Below are 19,074 nucleotides of genomic sequence, written 5' to 3' on the forward strand. Positions count from 1 at the left end.
TTTTGAAGCGTAAGTGATACCAGGTTTGATGTACAAAAACTGTCAAGCTCCCAGGGAACTTTTGTATACGTGTGTGTAACTGCATGTATAAGAGAGGTGTGGGGGGGTGATTTTTGGGGAGGAAAGCTAGTTAGTGGGTTAAACTAAATCTGTTGTTCATACAAAAATTTAGTAGGACTCTGAGATACAAAACAGATCAAGGACTACAGCTATTTGCATTTTGACAGCAGTGACTTCCTGCTGCAGGGAGCAGTTGGAGTTGATCAAGACGGCACAGAGTGTTCTTGAGCAATTAGCAGGACTACTGGGTGAACTAGTCTGGTAAATCTTGTAACTCTTTTGTGGAGTCCTTTGGGAGTGTCTTTCCAGGAAACTGCTGCTGTCTGTGCTCCTAAAGTATTGCAACTCCACAAACATTAACTGGGAGGCTGGTGAGGCCAAAGCCTGTAGAATTCTGCAGATCATTAACTTTTGGCTGCAAACTTTAAGAGATCAAACTTTGCAAAGTGTCAGCTGCCTTTGTAGACCTTGTCTGTTCTCCAGCATCACCCGTACATGACTGTTCTGTTATGAATTATTAAAAAGTGCTACAGAGGATGGGGAAGTTGGGGTGGGGAAGAGTGCAAGGATGAAATCCCATCTGCAGTATCTCCAGACTTTGTGGAACGGTGAGCAGCAGGTAATTAAAGGAAAAATCTGTTCTAGATTAACTGAGTTGATCATAAGGACAACTGCATGAGGTTTGTATGGGAAATATGTTCCAATGTGGCCTAATACCCTGGCCTGTTTATATTGCTTTAGTTTTTTTTTAGTTGTATAAGAGTTCAATGTTGCATGTACCCAGAGTGAAGTTACCCACAGCACAGATAGTGCATCGGTAGTAATAGTGTAAGTTTACCGTAGAATGTGGCACAATGGTAGGGAGCAATCCTTTCTTCCCAAGAGATGCCAATGCCTGCTTGGGGAGGGAGGCTTCCAAATGCATTCGCCCCTTTGCCTCTCTGAGACTACCAACAGGGCGGGGGGAGTCTGATGATGATTTTGTGATGTGGATACTCTACTAGGAACAGATCTGAAACACGCCCACTTGGTTTGCACAAACCATAGAAAAGCCAAAGGTGACTAATTCTCTATTGTCACTGGTTTGAATCCAGCCCAGGTCCTGGAGGTGAGAAGGCTCTATCTCACTACTACTAATCCCTTGACATACCTAGTCCCCCTACCTTGTAGCAGAAAAAATGTCTTACTTTAGAGGGGAGAGATCAGGAAAACTGAGGATATTGGACTTTCTGATCTTGTCTCTGACCGAGATGCTAATACTGAACTGAACTTTAAAGTAACAAAATAATAATTCAGTTAGTGCTTCCTCTCTCAGTGGAGGATGCCATATGGAGTGCAGGGAAAGAAACAAAGTGAATGAAGAGATGGGAATGAAAAGGGATTCCTAGTAAAGGAAAGAAAATGGTAGAAACTAGCTGGAGTCACAGGTGGGGTGAAGAAAAATGTGGTTGTATTAAACCAAGCCTTGTAAAAGTAGATCAGATGCCCCTTATAGTTTTGCATATTAGCTGGCTTTCAAGGTATGGCCTGAGATTCTTCCCTAAGGTATTGGGTCCCACTGTACTTCCTGGAGCACCTTGGTTTTTCCTGCAACGTCTCTGTCCCATCTGAGTTTTTAGCATGATCTGGTTCATAGCTTGAGGTGCTGTAGCTACAGACTACGGTGGGGCATTATGATGCCGGGGACATTCAAGAGACTCCCTGACAAAATACTCCCAGCTATATGGTATAGAACTATATATAAAATAAACAAAATTAAACCAGTTCGCTCTTAAACAGATTCCAGCCGGGGTGGCTCAAAACATGCTTTTTTGAATAACAACTAGGAAATATCTAAAAATGAGCCACATGGGCCAAGAGACCTGCTGCTAGAGAAACATACATTGACTGATACGTTCTGTTGGGGGTAACGAATGTGCATGGCCTTTTAGCATCATAGAAGATCAGGGTTGGAAAGGACCTCAGCAGGTCATCTTGCCCAACCCCCTGCTCAAAGCAGGACCAATCCCCAACTAAATCATCCCAGCCAGGGCTTTGTCAAGCCTGACAGTAAAAACCTCAAAGGAAGGAGATTCCACCATCTCCCTAAGTAACGCATTCCAATGCTTCACCACCCTCCTAATGAAAAAGTGGGACATCCAGTAATCATGTTGGCCAAGAATAATTAGAAGCCCTTAGATGTACTTCCCAGGAGATCCATAAGGTTTAAGAGCCTTAATCTAAACTTTATTTTGGGATCTGTTTCTAAATTAATCGGGGACTATTATCTTTAAATCTTAAGAGTAAGATAGCATAGCTAGCAGAGTGGCAATCCGGTTTATTAATAATGAGCACTTTTATAGTGCTCATTATCTGTAAAGCACTTTAAACACTAATTAGCCCATGCAACGCTCTTGTGGGTTAGGCAAGCATCAAACGTGGCGAAAGTGAGGCAGAGATTGTGATTTGCGGATTATGTCAAATTGCGGGGTGGGGGGTTGCTTTTACTTTGGTGGAGAGGGTCAGAATTCAAAACTACCTTGACAAATCGGAGAACTGGTCTGAAATCAACAAGATGAAATGTAATAAAGACAAGTGCAAAGTACTGTGCTTAGGAAGGAAAAAATCAAATACACAATTACAAAATGGGGAATAGCCGGCAAGGCAGTAGTAGTGCGGTAAAGGATTTGGGGGCTATAATGGATCACAAATCCAATGGCTCAACAATGATGCTGTTGCAGAAAAGGCTAATATTCTGGGATGTATTAAAAGCAGTATTGTATGTAAGACACTGTTGGTAATTGTCCTGCTCTGTTGGCACTGGAGGGTTCAACTGGAATATTTTGTCCAGTTCTGAGCACTGCCACCCTTTAAGAAAGATGTGAGCAAATTGGAGGGAGTCCAGAAGAGAGCAACAAAAATTATAAAAGGTTTAGAGAACCTGACCTTTGAAGAAAGGTTTAAAAAAACTAGGCATGTTTAGTCTTAAGAAAAGATGTGGGGGAGGGAGAGGGGGAACCTGATAAGTCTTCAAATATGTTAAGGGCTGTTACAAAGAGGATGATGGTCAATTGGTCTCCATGTCCACTGAAGGTAGGACAAGAAGTAATTGACTTAATTTGTAGCAAGGGAAATTTAGGTTAGATGTTAGGAAAAACTTTCAAACTATAATGGTAGTTAAGCTCTGAAGTAGGCTTCCAAGGGAGGTTGTGGAATCCCCACAGTTTTTAAAAACAGATTAGACAAACACCATTGAGAGATGATCTAGGTGTCCTTGGTCCTGCCTCCGTACAGTAGGCTGGACTAGATGACTACTCGAGGTCTCTTCCAGTCCTAACTTTCTTTGACTTTCCCAGGACTACAACCATGCCTGATCTAGGATTAGAAGTTGGGAGATCCTGGTTCCCAGTCCCCTTATCAAACCACTAGGTGATCATTCAGGGCCTGCAGTCCAACTGGACAGATTTTAAGTTTAAAATAAGTTCTCTTGAAGAAGGATTTAGGATCTTGCAGGCTTGGTTCTGAAGACCTGTTGAGCAATGAAGGGTAGATGAAGAAAGCAAAAAGCAATTTTTCAGACTTTCTCTCCAAACCACCACCACTTCCAAGACACAGACTTACAGAATTCTTCCAGACCAGTGTTTAAAATCTTACAAAATTCAGAATCAAGACCAAATTCTTACTAGGCAAAAGTAAACTGGAAAGCATGAGAGTAAGCAGCTTGACCATTTTGTCCCAAGCCATTCCCTTCTTGCTCTTGTATCAGTCAAAGGCTTAAAAATAAATGTGCAAATGTCCTTTCTGGGTTAAGGGGCATGGGCGGGGGGTATTTAATAGAACTGCGAATTGTTCTCTTATAGACTTGTGCAGTGATGGTAGTGACTTTAAGTTGGGACAGTCCTTAGCAAAGACAAGTATTTTGTTGTAAGAGTAACTTGCTCTTTTTTTCCCTTTTTTTGACATTTAGTACTACTGATACGCAGGATTGCCAGACCTGAAGACAGAAATTCTTCATATAGCTGCAGAACAGGTACAGCATGGGAAGCGGTGGGGCGTTTATATGCCCTGTCCCACTAATATTCCTAAATCATGCCGTGGAATGACCACCAGTACGGGCAAAAGGGTAGCTGAGCCCTATTGACTGCTCTGAGAATCCTAACAAGGCTTCATTGGTGGTTATGTGGATGCTTGTCACTGAGAGCGAAACTATGACATCCCAAACTCATTCCAAATGAGCTACCAAACTGCCAGCCAGCTGAGCATAACACCCATCTGGTTACAGCAAAACTGGGCTGAGTCTGAATGGTTAAGTGAGTCGAGACGCTCCATATCTCATTACTCAATCCCAAAAGCTGGCTCACCTCGCAAAAATAGCAAATGACTGGCTTGTCTCTGTGCTCTTTCAGCGAACTGGTAGTTCAGGATGTTCAAAATTGCAATGGGGGGGAGATTTATTCATAAATGGAACTTTCTGAGAGACTGTAAATGCTTTTCTTGGGCCACTGTTAACAAGTTGAAGAATTTGGAAAGTCCCCTACTCTTGGCTAAATGTCAGTTTGTGTTGGTCTATGTGGAGAAGGAGGGAGATCCTCATTTTTATGAAGATTTTTATGTACCTCAGCTTACCTGCTTGGCATTCCGACTGACCACATAAGAGTTGAATTAAAAGGGGTTATTAGAACAAGCAGGAAACAATACAATGACTAGAGATAAGATATAGATTCCCAAGGCTGGAGCCAGCACTGGGCATGGAGGCTTTGATACTGACCCACAGGCTGGGTGGCCCACTGAAGTGAGTCGGGGGTGGAGGTGACACTCCCTCTCTGAGCCCTATCAAACATTCCTCCATGCCTCCCCCTAGGGGGGAGTATGCCTTGCAGTTTGAAAACTTGATGTAATCTATGGCCTGTGTTACACAGGAGGTCAGAACTTCCCCAAAATAATTCCTGAAACAGATCTTTTAGAAAAACATCCATTCTTGATTTAAAAATGGTTAGTGATGGAGAATTCACCATGACTGCCGGTAAATTGTTCCAGTTCTTAATTATCTTCACTGTTAAAAATGTATGCCTTCTTTCCAGTGTGAATCGCTTCACCCTCCAGACATTGGGTTGTGTTATACCTTTCTCTATCTCCTCGGGGGATGTGGGGGGAGGGAATGCTTCAAGGATCCTTTAGAGAACTATGGGTGGGCTATTAATTTGGACGTGCCTACATGCTTGACTCCAGCCAAGTAATAGGCTTATTTTTCTAGGTCTGGGATCTTAAGATCAGAAGGACATGAAATTGTTAAAAATCCCTGTCTGGAGAGGAAGAGGGAAATGTGGGGAGTGATCAGTAGCTGCTTAGGGGGAAACAGGGATCGGTCCTGGGTCCAGTTCTGTTCAATACCTTAATCAATGATTTAGATAATAGTATAGAGAGTACACTTATAAAGTTTGCGGGATACCAAGCTGGGAGGGGTGACAAGTGCTTTTGAGGATAAGATTAACATTCAAAATGGTCTGAAGTAAATAGGATGAAATTCAGTAAAGACAAATGCAGAGTACTCCGCTTAGGAAGGAACAATTAATTGCACACATACAAAATGGGAAATGACTGCCTAGGAAAGAATACTGCGGAAAGGGATCTGCAGATTGCAAGCTAAATTAGTCAACAATGTAACACTGTTGCAAAAGAAGAGAACATCATTCTGGGATGGATTAACAGGAGTGTTGTAAGCAAGACACGAGAAGTAATTCTTCCACTTTACTCTGAGTTGATGTGGTGTCCAAAACTGGACACAATAGTCCAGTTAAGATTACAACAAATTGGAGAAAGTCCAGAGGGGAGCAACAAAAATGATTAAAGGTCTAAAAAAAACAAGACCTGTGAGGAAAGATTGGAAAAAATTGGGTTTGTTTTGTCTGGAGAAAAAAAGACTGAGTGGGCATAACAGTTTTCAAAAAAGGTTGTTACAAGTAGGAGGGAGAAAAATTGTTCTCTTTAACCTCTGAGGATAAGACAAGAAGCAATGGGCTTAAATTGCAGCAAGGGCGATTCAAATTGGACCTTAAGAAAACTTTCTGTCTGAGTGGTTAAACGCTGGAATAAATTGGCTAGGGAGGAGGTGGAATCTCTGTCATTGGGGATTTTTAAGAGCAGGTTAGACAAACACCTGTCAGGGATGGTCTAGATAATACTTAGTCCTGCCATGAGTGCAGGGGACTGGACTAGAAGAGCTCTCGAAGTAACTTCCAGTCAAACACTTTTATGATTCTTGCATGGAAAGGGACTGAGGCAGAGAATGCAACAGGGGCAGTTGGTCTGATATAGAGGCCCTGCAGCATTTCTGAGGCAGCCAGGCTTGCCTACGTTTTTGAAGAAGTGATGAGATTTAGGCAAGACCCAGGTGTGCAGAGCTCTTGGGATACTAACCCTTTTATCTGTGTGCTGTGTACCTTGGTGTGAATGGACCATATGTCTGTTTAGAAAGAGTGGTTTTGAAGCACTTTTATCTACCTCTGATCACAGGTTCATGGAGGCCGGTGTCCTGTACATGCCAAAACCTGTTGGGCCTATCATATTATCACTGTTGGAAATGGGATCTGATGCCCCAGGCAGAGTTGTAGAACGGTGGGGTTCTTACCAGAGGGAGGGAAGGTAATTAGTGAAGGCTGTCATTGGGGGGGGGCATGTGTGAGAGACTGCAAAGGGGTATAGAGTACTAACCGTACACTAGGAATAGGGGGTTTTGTAGCCTGGCAAGGCAGTGTAAAGTTGAGTGAACCATGGAGATTCACTCTGGAAGAAGTGCAGGTAGAGACCTGTTGCTTGGAAAGGTTGATGTGGAGGTACTGTGGGAAAGATCACAGGTGAAGCTTACTGCTGAAAAGTCAGTCTATCAAAACTTGAAGCTCCCTTTCCAGAGAGGTCAGTAGAAATTCTCTTATCTTCACTCTGAGCCTCGCAGAAAAGTGACTGACTGGAAACAGTCTTTGCTGGTTTCTCTGACAAAGTAGCTTATTTTGCACATTGATGTTTTTTACCCAGGACTGGCCTTGGGCACAAGTAATGATTTGGTGCCCTGTGCTTCTGGGGCCCTGCAGTTCTGTGTCTGCCTATGAGTTGCTGAGTCAGGCTGATTCCCTTGCCCAGTGTTGGGCATAGAAGGGGAGGTAGGAGCCAACTCCCCATCCCCATTCTGCACAAAAAGTATCTGGAATGGAGTGTGACAATCTTATTTGTTGCCACTGGGTTTGCTGCTGGGCTAACCATAGAATGTATCTGATGAAGTGAGCTGTAGCTCACGAAAGCTTATGCTCAAATAAATTTGTTAGTCTCTAAGGTGCCACAAGTCCTCCTTTTCTTTCATAGAAGATGTGTTATTCCCTTATGGAATTTATCAACATTGTTGATAAACTGGCCTGGATAACCAGAGGTTAGTTTAAAAAAAATCTGATAGTTTAATCATCTTACCTCAAGGTTAGAAATATTGCTGACTCGTATGCATTCACAATGCTGCCTTTTAGCACTGAGTCTGGGAGTGGGATTAATATGGGTAATGTTAAGATCACTTAAAAATGTAAGGCCTTGTAATGGGCATACACACCAGCTTTCTGGTAATACTTCATGTGTAAGCAAAATTTAGATTGAGTAGCGAAGGCCCAGTAGCGCTGGCCATACCTAGATATGCTACAGACATGCTGTCCAAACTCCCCTCTTCTCATCCTGATCTGCAGCACCTTCTTCTGTTCAAACTTTGAACTTTTGATGTGCAGAATTTAACAAAATTTTGTTTTAAGATGTGTGCAAAGAGGTAAGAATAAGACAATAACATTCATTGTCTCTCCTGATTTATTCTAGGAATTGTTCCCAGGCTTCTGGGATGACAGGCTATTCCACCTTGTTTCTTCTTCTTCTCCACAACCCGATTCACCAAGACCTATTTATCTGATCAATGACTGCTACACACAGCTAAAAAGTTCACATTTAGGAGTTCTAACATTCCCTGTTATACCTGAATTTCAGTCTCTGCTTAGCATTTCCTGATTCTTACAGGTTTAAATAAGATCCTTAATGTTACCCTTATTTGGAGTTGTATACTGAGAACAAGCTAGATTAGTTCTCATGAACTCTCGTTAAAGAGAATGTCACGTTTAATTCTGGTAGCCTATAACATAGAATGTATATTAAAACTTGAACTTTCAAAGTTGGGTTTAAAAATGTTGAAACAGTGATAGGTACAGCATCCTTAATAATTGAATGAGGGTAACCTCACTAGGAGCTGATGCTTTATTTATACTCCCATCAGCTGGACCTTCTGTTGGGAACAGGATTGAGACACATGAATGTATTTCACATTTGTATGCTGAGACTCAAATTTCAAAGCCTTTGGGCAAGTTATGTTAGTTTACTCCCTGAAAATTAACCATCTTTACTATCTTGCTTAGTTTGTTCAAAACAGATCCCTCCTTGCATTCAAAAAGTCACCATTTGCTGATCTGAACTGTCAAGATGACAGCAATGTCTGATCACTAATTAGTCTTTATCATATCGAAGGAACACTTGTGCTCTTCTAGTAATTTACTGTAGTTCATAATCAAATGTAGTGGTGGTCAGTTGCATTCAGTTGTGATTTGTTTTCCTTTTAAAATGGAGCCTCCTGACTAGAAGCAAAAGGTTAGAAAGCATACATATGGAAGAGCTTGTACACACTATCTTTTATGTCTATATAATGTCTGTCGCTTTGGGGTGTGAATAAGCCACTCCCTGAGTGATGTAAGTTACACTGACCTAAGCACCATTGAGAGCTTTTCCCACCGACATAGCTACTGCCTCTCGCAGAGGTGATTTTATTATGCTGATGGGAGAGCTCTCTCCCATCGACATGGAGCATCTTCACCAGATGCACTGCATTGGTGTGGCTGCACCACTGTAGCCCTTCTAGTGCAGACTAGCCCAATACTCTTATTACATTGATTGGGTTGGGGGTAGGAGGGACCCAAGACTTGCATCGTTGACAGCCTCAGTACTTCCAAGGTCTCTGCTTCTTACAGGGCTTCCCTAGAAACAATTGTTCTGTCCTTTTACTGTCAGCCATCTCCCTTCTGCCCTTCTGAGTCGCTGCTTCTCACTCCTGAGTTTCGTGGAGGAGCCTTGCACGAGCCTCACAAGTTTATTGTGAAGGGAGCTCAGCACTGCCATTAGTTGGAGACAACACTTAATTAGCCATGTGCATAAATGACCTGTTTAAGTTTTTCTTTCTCTGTTTGTAGGTAATTAAATGTCTTTACCGTGGATCTCTGCTTTGTTGGAATGCTTGGATGCACTGCACCTCCTCCTATAGCTTTCTTTTGTCTCCCTCATTGTGAGAAGATGGCAAAAGTAAACATTACTCAAGACCTCATCCACAGGCAGATCAAGGTATGTGTCATCCAAGACACTTATTTGTGGTTGGTGGATGGGTAAGGAGAGTGTAATGTTCATGCTGGAGAAGTTCTGTGGGGATAGTCTTCACAGAACTGGTATCTGCCATACCCCATCTTGCTGAGATCTTGTTAGCTTTCAGAAGGATTGACACGTGGCTGGGAAACTTTGCTGCAGGAAGTTGTGCTGTGGATTAGGTAGGGGGGCACTTTCCTTCAGAGTAGATATTGAACTAGTGCCCAAGCATAGTGTTGGGGATACTGTACTGATGGAGTTACCATCTTGGATGAAACCCAAGAGATTCTGGTGACTTGTGATCAATTAAAATCCCTTTAGTAGATTAGAGGTGTTAACCTCTGAGCCCTGGCCAAGTTTCAGCTCTGACAAATCTATTCTTTAACTTCCTGAGCAGTTTCCTTTGGCCCCTCGACCTGAATCAAATACTCACTAGCAACCACACAACAAAAAGACTAACCCAGGAACCTATCCTTGCAACAAAACCCGTTGCCAACTGTGCCCACATATCTATTCAGGGTACACCGTCATAGGGCCTAATCACATCAGCCACACTATCAGAGGCTTGTTCACCTGCACATCTACCAATGTGATATATGCCATCATGCCAGCAGTGCCCCTCTGCCATGAACATTGGCCAAACTGGACAGTCTCTACGTAAAAGAATAAATGGACACAAATCAGACGTCAAGAATTGTAACACTCAAAAACCAGTCGGAGAACACTTCAGTCTCTTTGGTCACTCAATTACAGACACAAAAGTGGCAATTCTTCTACAAAAAAAACTTCAAAAACAGACTCCAATGAGAGACTGCTGAATTGGAATTAATTTGCAAACTGGATACAATTAACTTAAGCTTGAATAGAGACTGGGAGTGGATGGGTCATTACACAAAGTAAAACTATTTCTCTTTGTTTCCCCTCCTACTGTTCTTGTCAACTGCTGGAAATGGCCCACCTTGATTATCACTACAAAAGGTCCTCCATCCCCCCGCTTCTGGTAATAGCTCACCTTTCCTGGTCACTCTTGTTACAGTCTGTATGGTAACAACCATTGTTTCATGTTCTCTGTATATAAAATCTCCCCACTATATTTTCCACTGTATGCATCCGATGAAGTGAGCTGTAGCTCACAAAAGCTTATGCTCAAATAAATGTTAGTCTCTAGGGTGCCACAAGTACTCCTTTTCTTTAAACTTTTTTCTTTCCTAAATTGTTGTCATGCTAGTATTTGTATTTCTAAGGCACTCATTACCATTGTGTCTTCAAGTTGTAGTATGGTATTTAAATTGTTTGTATCTTAAATTTGTAAATGATTGGGAACGAATGAGATGAAACATGCAAGATTATAATAATGCCAGCACTGCCTCCTTTCCAGGTATTGGGCTGGGCAGGAGGGCAGAACATCCAATGCTCTGACTTAATTTCCTGCACTATGGCCCTGTGCCCACAGTGGGGAATGCAGTGGAACTTAATTTGTGGCCTGTAATATGGCACCAACAAAGTATAGACATGCTGCTCTGCCACTCTCTAGACTAAAGTGTTAGGTGCTCAGTGGTTTGGGCTCAGGATACCTAAAAGATTGTCTAAAGCTCCAGGGCAAGGACTGCAAGTAGGGTTGCCAATAGTCCTGTTTTATAAGGGATGTCCCTTATTTAAATAAAATACTGGCTTGAGCTGATTTAGTAGGGGACAGACACCTTTTCTCCTATATTTCAACCAGGGTAGTGCTACTTGTTGGCAACTTGATCTGGTGCACAAGGTCCCGATGCCACTCAACTTTGGCCCAGCCACCCCTCAATCATGCCTAAGCAGCCCCTGAACCTCTGGGTTTCTCCTGTATTTTTGAATTAGTTTTGGCAACCTGTCTGCACAGTTCTGCTCTTCAAGCACAATGGAACTATGCACAACAAGGGTAGATCCCATTCGGACATGGAGCGGAGCTTTCTCAAGGGCCGATCCAAAAGCATGGAATGAACTTTCACAGGAATTAACCATCAGACCCTGCAATTTTCTTCTCCAAGTGCAAGGTGCACTCTTTTGATCTTACTTTTGCAAATATAAACAGTGTACATGTATTCTATTAAATTATTTAAAAACACCTTTATCCTTGTGGGGGAGAAAGAACTAATGTGGCTCTCGTTGCTGAATGTACTTCCAAAAGGGGCTCAGATACTATGGTGACAAGGTCTATATAAGAAGCTTATTAGTATAGAGCCTCTCTGCATTTAATGAATAAAGAGCTAGGGTGATATTTGGTGTAACTAGGAATGTACTGCCTCTGCAGTTAGCCTCCCTTCATCTGAGCCAACTACTAACATATCGGTGATCTCCTTAAGGAATATAGGGAAACAACTGTCCTGAATTTGTACTGGCACAGCATTGTGGTAACTGTTCTCTTCTCTGTGGAACAGCCTGTGCTAATAGTACTGCAGTTGTATGCCTCTGTTCTGTTCCTCTGCTGTGTCAAAGAAGGCTGCCCAGTTCAATATCCCAACTATCTCCTGTCTAGCGGTTAAAGATCTCGGGAAGACTGAGAATAGCCTTGGAACAGTGAAAATGCAAGTGTGGATTTTGTAGTAAAATGACACTTAGTTCTTCAGGACAGGGTTGTATGTGTCATGGTAGCTTTTCTGAATAGCGCTAATCTAGTGCTTGCATTTATCCTTCAGCTGTGACTCGAAGCTTCTGGCTTTCAGCCTGTTCTTGCCAAAAGAGCAGGCCTCCTTCAAACTCTTGGGTTATCTTTTTGGCAAAAAAATACAAAACAGGCATCCCTTTTTTTTTTCTTTTCCTTGGGTCACCCTGATTCTTATCTCAGGTGCTGGACCTGTGCCTGGCAATTGGGGTTTTATTGCTAATAGCGGTGAAATGATGGCTTCTCTCTCTTTCTGAACTGGAGAATACAACATACCCTGTGCATGAGTGTTCTTCAAGCTGATAAGAAAACAGAGGAAAGGCATCTGGCTGGTGCCATGGCCCATTTTGGGAGGGAGTTTGTGTGTTTTTTCAATGATTGACTCTCCTTGGGATAAGGGAGTGTTCTGTGCTTGCTGTAGTAAGTGTGGTGGCTTTTCCTTCACATAGGAGAAAGGCGCCCTAGGCTTTGAGCGGCACTATCATGTCACTGACCCATTCATCCAACGCCTGGGCCTAGAAGCAGAGTTGCAGGTAAGTGAACATTGCAAGAAGAACAAAACTACCTACCTGTTCCTCATTAAACTGCATAACACACACCTGTCTGAGCTCCACAGACTTATAAACTCCCATAAGAGTCCGGGTTTGTCTCCTCAACACGAAGCACTTCTAGAGCTTAGTGCTAACTTACTACACCCTACAACATCAGCTGTCTTGTACCCAGGACAGGCACTAATCCTATTCATAGTTGTTTTTGACATAGGCAAACGGCCTGACTTCTTCCTATGACATTTGTGACTGCAGTAAGTTCCTTAGAAACTAACAAGCGAATTGTCACACTGCAGTCTGATGCTCCCGAAACAGATTACAAATCTTTGAGAGTTTTTGTCTTCCCATTGGTACAAATTCAGTTCCTGCCCCTCCACACCACTCTTCAAATCTGTCTTCCTCTCCCCACTAAATCTATTCCCCCCCCCCCCCACCTCCTGAAATGCTGACTAGGCACTCCAGCCGTTCCTTTTGTAATCCTTTGTTAGATAGGCTGAAAGTATTTTGCACATTCACCCAAATGCAAGATGCTTCTCAAAGGGAGAAAGTGTATGAAATGAAAGTGTATTCCCCCAAGGATCTGTGCACATGATTCTCAGCCTAGCCAAGAGCTTTTGAAACAGTCACCTTTCCTTGTGTGCAGCATTAGCCTCTAAGGCTGAGCTGCTCTTGTATCCAGTTGTAAATTATTTTCCCAACAAGCTAGAGCATGCCTTTCTTTCCTGGAGGTGCCTATTTGAAGTGTGGGTAGGGGTGTCTGAAATGGAAAGCTGCTTATATCAGAACAAGTTGTGAGTGGTGCTTGCTATGTCCTTGTTTCATAATAGTCCTTGATAAGTCTGCAGTTTGTGTAACGTTCTCTTCCCTTCTTTGCTCAGGGTCACTCTGGATGTGTCAACTGTCTAGAATGGAATGAGAAAGGAGAGTAAGTATGTGTCTCGATTCAGGGATGAACAAACTGATAGCCCAAGCTCTCCCAGGAGTGGGCTGAGGATCATCTTATCATAAGGGGTCACTTCCTCTTCCTAGTGAAGTAAATGAGGGCTCAGGTTAAAGGTTTTGAACTATAAATCCAGGTTTTGGAAATGAGTCTTATTTTGTTGGCTGCATCTGGAAATGCTCCTCTTGTGAGTTGGTAAAAGAAACGGGGGCTGGATGGCAAGCGAAGGATCCTCTTCCATAGAGGACTAGAGTCCAGCCCTGGAGCACCCATGGCGTCAGCGCCTATGCACACACTTATGAATTGCTGCATGGATTCTGGTGTGGGGCACATTTGAGGACCAGTTGTGAATGACAGGATGTGGGCTTACAGGAGGAGTAGCTGAGCAGCTAATCACAGCTGGGAATGAAGCAATGCTTGTAGCACTCTCTCCTCTTGGTTTTTTTCAGCTTGCTGGCATCTGGCTCCGATGATCAGCACACCATTGTCTGGGATCCCCTGCATCACAAGAAGCTTCTTTCTATGCACACTGGGCATACTGCAAATATCTTCTCTGTCAAGGTGAGTGAGGCCCCAGGTGTGTGCGTTTGAAAAAGAGAGGTGTAAAGAGGGCACAGCTGGATGGGGCTCCATGTTTGAGTTGCATGAAAATAACTTCTTGTTTAAATGTTGCTGGGGAATATTTTTCCATAAGCAAGTTCTCCAAAGAGTACTAAATGTAAAGACTTCCAGTATTAGGAAAAGTTATATTAGATGTAGTATTCTGCATCTGTCTATGCAGTCCTCTGAGCTTGGCCACGTATCCATATATGTACTGGCAGTGGTGGTTATATCAATCTAGGTGGGAAAAAAAATGCCGTAGAGAGAACTGCATTGTATGTCACATTGCTAGAGACTTGTTCAGCAAGCAGATGCAAGGAACATACGTAATTACAGAAGGTTACTCCACATGCATAGAGAAAGGATGATCCAGTGGTTAGGGTGCTAGCCTGGGACTCGGGAGACCCATGTTCAGTTCCCTGCTCCAGCAAAGACATTCTGTGGGGCCTTGGGCAAATGATTTAGTCTCTCGAGTGTGCCTGAGTTTCCCCATTTTACAACTGGGGATAATAGCATTTCCTTACCTCAGCGCGGGTGCTGTGAGGAATAAAAAGATTGAGGGGTGCTCCATTATTACATTAGTGAGCACCATATAAGCACCTTCCACAGATCTCTGGCCACGTGGCTTTGATCTCTACTTTATTGCTGTTGGGAGTGGCTTACATCTGCCTGTGAAATGTAATAGAAGTCTTTAAATGGAGGAAGAATTTGCTTTCAAACAATCCCTCCTTACTGAAGGAAAGCTGGAGACTGGTCACTTGTCATGCTGAGCACAAGCAGTGGTAGCCAGAGTTGGGACTGCATGCAGAGCCCTACAATCTAGACTCAGTCTTGCCTTCTCCGTAAATGCTGCAAGAAGGCAAGAGTTGCTTTGCCTCTTGCAAATAAGAATGACCTGCTATCAGACAAGCTTTGATTTCCCAGCTGGGAGCTCCTGTTTTATTGCATTATTGCCTGTTTCAGAGTAGCAGCCGTGTTAGTCTGTATTCGCAAAAAGAAAAGGAGTACTTGTGGCACCTTAGAGACTAACAAATTTAATTTCTGTAGCTCACGAAAGCTTATGCTCAAATAAATTTGTTAGTCTCTAAGGTGCCACAAGTATTCCTTTTCTATAATTGCCTGTTGTGATCCAAGCTCTTTCAGGATGTAATTGTAACTACAGCAGCTTGTTGCAAAGGGAGATGCAGCAGTGGCTAGACTATAACTAAGGTTGGATGACTGTAAATGGCAGTTGAAATGTCTGAAGCTCGTCCAGGTTTGAATCTCTTTTCTTCCTTCCACAGTTCTTGCCACATTCAGGGGATCGGATCCTTCTCACAGGAGCTGCAGACTCCAAGGTGCATGTTCATGACTTGACTGTCAAGGAAACCATCCACATGTTTGGTGACCACACCAACAGGGTCAAGCGTATTGCTACAGCTCCTATGTGGCCCAACACCTTCTGGAGTGCAGCAGAGGATGGGCTAATCAGGTAAAAATCAGGCTTGTTCTGGGGAGTAGCTCTTGGTGCTGTGAGAGACCTTTATCAGAGGAGTCTTGCTTGAGTGGTCACTGACGCCCTTAGTTCACTCAGTTCCATGCCCCTTCCTGTTGGGTTGGCACAGTTCAGTTAATAAATGAAGGGGAACTTTGGTTCACTGGTTTGACTATTACAGACCTTGTCTGTCTGCTTCTTGTGACTTTATTTATTATTTGTATTGCCATAGTGCCTAGGAGCCCTAGTCACTGACCAGAACCCCATTGTGGTAGACACTGTACTCGGAACAAAAAGTTGGTCCTGCCCCACAGAGATTACAGTCTAAGTATAAGACAGACAACAGATGGATACGGACAGGGATGGAGGGGGTACAAGGAAGCAATGAGGCAATATTGGTGATAGGGCAGTGGTCTCAGCACACCAGCTGCTAATGGTTGTCAAGTTTTTGGTAGGCCTCGTGGCAAAGGAGAGTTTTGAGGAGGGATTTGAAGGGTGGCTAATGAGGTAAGCTTCTTGGATGTTTCTGGGGAGCTCCTCCCGAACATGAGGGGCAACGTGGGCCGGGAGACTGCAAAAGTTGCTTGTTTGAAAAATTAACAACTGGGCAATGGAGGCTGGTATTGTGGGCCAATTAGTGGTGAGTGTTGACAGCTCAATGGTGAATGAGAGAGAAGTAGGGTGGGGACTGATTGCAAAGAACTTTGAAAGTGAAGATACTCAGGGCTCGTTTACACTGGCACTTTACAGTGCTGCAACTTTCTCCCTCAGGGGTGTGAGAAAACATCCTCCTGAATGTTGCAAGTTTCAGCGCTGTAACGTGCCAGTATAGACAGTGCACCAGTGCTGGGAGCTACACCCCTCATGGAGGTGGCTGCTTTTTTTTAAGAGCGCTGGGAGCACTCTCTCCCAGTGCTGTGCCGTGACTACACAAGCCATATTAAAGCCCTCGGCTTATGTTTTGAGTTAGAGAAAGGGGAGGCAGTGGAGGGATGCAGAGAGGGCTGATGTGACTGGCTAGGAAAATTATCTTTGCAGCGGCATTCTGAATGGATATGAGTGGGGCAAGGTTGCATTTGTCAAGGGCAGCAAGAAGGATGAGCACTTGGAATTGAGTTTTAACTGTGTGGATATGAGAGGCCATATCTTATATTTTTAATATTTATATTACTATAGTGCCTAGAGGCAAACAGGTTAAGGCCCCATTGTGTTAGGAGCTGTACACATATATAGTGAGAAAATTCCTGCCCCAAAGAGCTTGGTCTAGTCTCTCTCCCCCTTACTTCCCCCCTGCCCCCCCCCCCCAAAAAAACCCCTGAATGGTTCAGCTTGAAATAAAGGGCATCTTTTCATAAACAGAGGAAATGAGGAGGGCATTTCCTGTTACAGAAAATGAGAGATGAGAAAAAAATAGTCCTATCTCCATCAGAAGGAGCAGAGGAAGGCAGATGCAATGTCCTGTGAGATTCCTCTCCAGAACCCTCATTTAGACTCTAGAACAACTAAAGATACTACCCTCAAAGAATTTATTTATTCCAGGCTTAATACTGGACCCTGGGTGTGTGGTAGGTCAAGACTCTGGAGGTCTCGTTGGTGCTAAATAAATTCCCATGTAATACAGACTTGTCAGTAGAAAATGTTGGTTATTCTGATGTCAAAGCTTAGCTCATCAAATCAAGGAGCTCCCAGTAGCCCTGGGACACTAGAAGCATTAGTGTGACTGGAGGGGAAGGGTGTCCTCTTTCCTCCTCAGACACCATCCAGTCCTCTGTAAAATCAAGGTCACTATTTAGCAGTAATAACATGGTTGTATCTGAATTCTTCCTCTGCTTTCCATGGTGATCAAGCTAAACTCCCTTTTGTTGCTATGTTGGTTCTTCCTGGGCACTGGTTAACTAACTCTCTCTCCCTTCTTCCTTGTAGACAGTATGATCTGCGAGAGAACAGCAAACGCTCAGAAGTCCTGATAGACCTGACTGAATACTGTGGGCAGCTGGTGGAGGCCAAGTGCCTCACTGTCAACCCCCAGGATAACAATTACCTAGCGGTGGGAGCCAGTGGGCCCTTCGTACGGCTCTATGACATACGCATGATCCACAACCACAGGTAATGGCCACCATCACTCATAGGACCAGCTCAACAGGGAAGTGAGTAACACGAGACCTGAAAGAGGCCTTGCATGGTGGGAATGGGGCATCCAGAGGAGCTGGCGATCATCCTTCTCAGCTATGCAATGGTACTAAGTTTTCCTCCCCCAGCATCCTTTACACACAGGTAAGTGGAACTGCCTAGCACTCTTGTAGTGACTTGGAGCAGGTTTGCAATTGCTCAACTGTCACACTTTCTTACTTGCAAAGAAAGAATGTGGATCTCAGGGCAGGTTGAACTCGGGCAGTTCAGTGTTTGTAATCATAAAACCACTTTCCTTTCTGGCTAGAAAAAGCATGAAGCAGAATCCCTCAGCAGGAGTCCACACGTTCTGTGACCGGCAGAAACCCCTTCCAGATGGTGCAGCGCAGTACTACGTGGCAGGTACAACTACTGTCCTGATATAACCATTATTTCTATCTGGCAGGGCCTAGGAGCTAGGCAGCAGTGGGCAAACTATGACCTGCAGGCCACATCCAGCCCACCAGCTGATTTAATCCGGCTCTCAAGCTCCTGCTGGGGAGCAGGATCTGATCAGGGTTCGCTCCGCGTGCACATGTCATAGCTCCACGCGGCTTCCGGAAGCAGCGGCATGTCCCTCTTCCAGCTCCTATGTTTAGGGACAGCCAAGGGGCTCTGTGCACTGCCTCAGCCCCAAGCGTCGCCCCCACAGCTCCCATTGGCCAGGAACTACGGCCAATGGAAGCTGTAGGGGTGGCACCTCTGAATGGGGCAGCATGCAGAGCCGCCTGGCCGCACCTCCACGAAGGAGTTGGAGCAGGGGACGTGCCATTGCTTCCGGGAGCTGCTTGAGGTAAGCGCCGCCCAGAGCCTGTACTCTGAGCCCCTCCTGTGCCCCAACCACCTGCCCCAGGCTAGGGCCCCCTCCCGCATCTTGAACTCCTCATTTCTGGCCCACACCCCCAACCAGAGCCTTCACCTCCTCCTGTACCCCAACCCCAATTTTGTGAGCATTCATGGCCTGCCATACAATTTCCATACCCAGATGTAGCCCTCAGGCCAAAGTGTTTGCCCACCCATGAGCCAGGGTCACTGATCAAATGCAGCACCAGAAAAAACCCAGTCCCTGCCCAAGAGAGCTTACAATCTGTTGCATGTGCCTCCAGGCCTCACCGGCTATTGCGTTACAAAAACCAGGATTGTCCTGCTCTGCTATCCTGCAAGACTATAAAATACTGATGCATTAATTAACCTGAGAAGGGACTGGATAACTGTAGATCCTCCTCTCATTTCTGGGTTGAGT

At 44.2% G+C, this 19,074-nt stretch overlaps 1 protein-coding gene across 5 annotated transcripts in view; it reads left to right on the forward strand.

Moving 5' to 3' along the window:
* Positions 1-19,074, forward strand: part of WDTC1 (WD and tetratricopeptide repeats 1) — a 44,349-nt gene that overhangs the window by 4,427 nt on the left and 20,848 nt on the right. For 2 of the 5 annotated variants that reach the window (XM_038377926.2, XM_038377925.2), the window contains exons 2-9: positions 4,007-4,069; positions 9,297-9,444; positions 12,550-12,633; positions 13,527-13,573; positions 14,038-14,149; positions 15,472-15,659; positions 17,586-17,768; positions 18,100-18,194. In XM_038377926.2, coding sequence (XP_038233854.1) covers positions 9,337-9,444; positions 12,550-12,633; positions 13,527-13,573; positions 14,038-14,149; positions 15,472-15,659; positions 17,586-17,768; positions 18,100-18,194 — 817 coding nt within the window. In that variant the 5' untranslated portion in view covers positions 4,007-4,069; positions 9,297-9,336. Of the gene's footprint in view, positions 1-4,006; positions 4,070-6,552; positions 6,682-8,332; positions 8,408-9,294; positions 9,445-12,549; positions 12,634-13,526; positions 13,574-14,037; positions 14,150-15,471; positions 15,660-17,585; positions 17,769-18,099; positions 18,195-19,074 lie in introns of all 5 variants that reach the window. The other 3 variants (XM_043506102.1, XM_043506101.1, XM_043506103.1) reach the window with 3 other exon arrangements.

Source organism: Dermochelys coriacea, chromosome 19, assembly GCF_009764565.3.
Source record: "Dermochelys coriacea isolate rDerCor1 chromosome 19, rDerCor1.pri.v4, whole genome shotgun sequence".
In the NCBI taxonomy this organism is placed as follows: Eukaryota; Metazoa; Chordata; order Testudines; family Dermochelyidae; genus Dermochelys; species Dermochelys coriacea.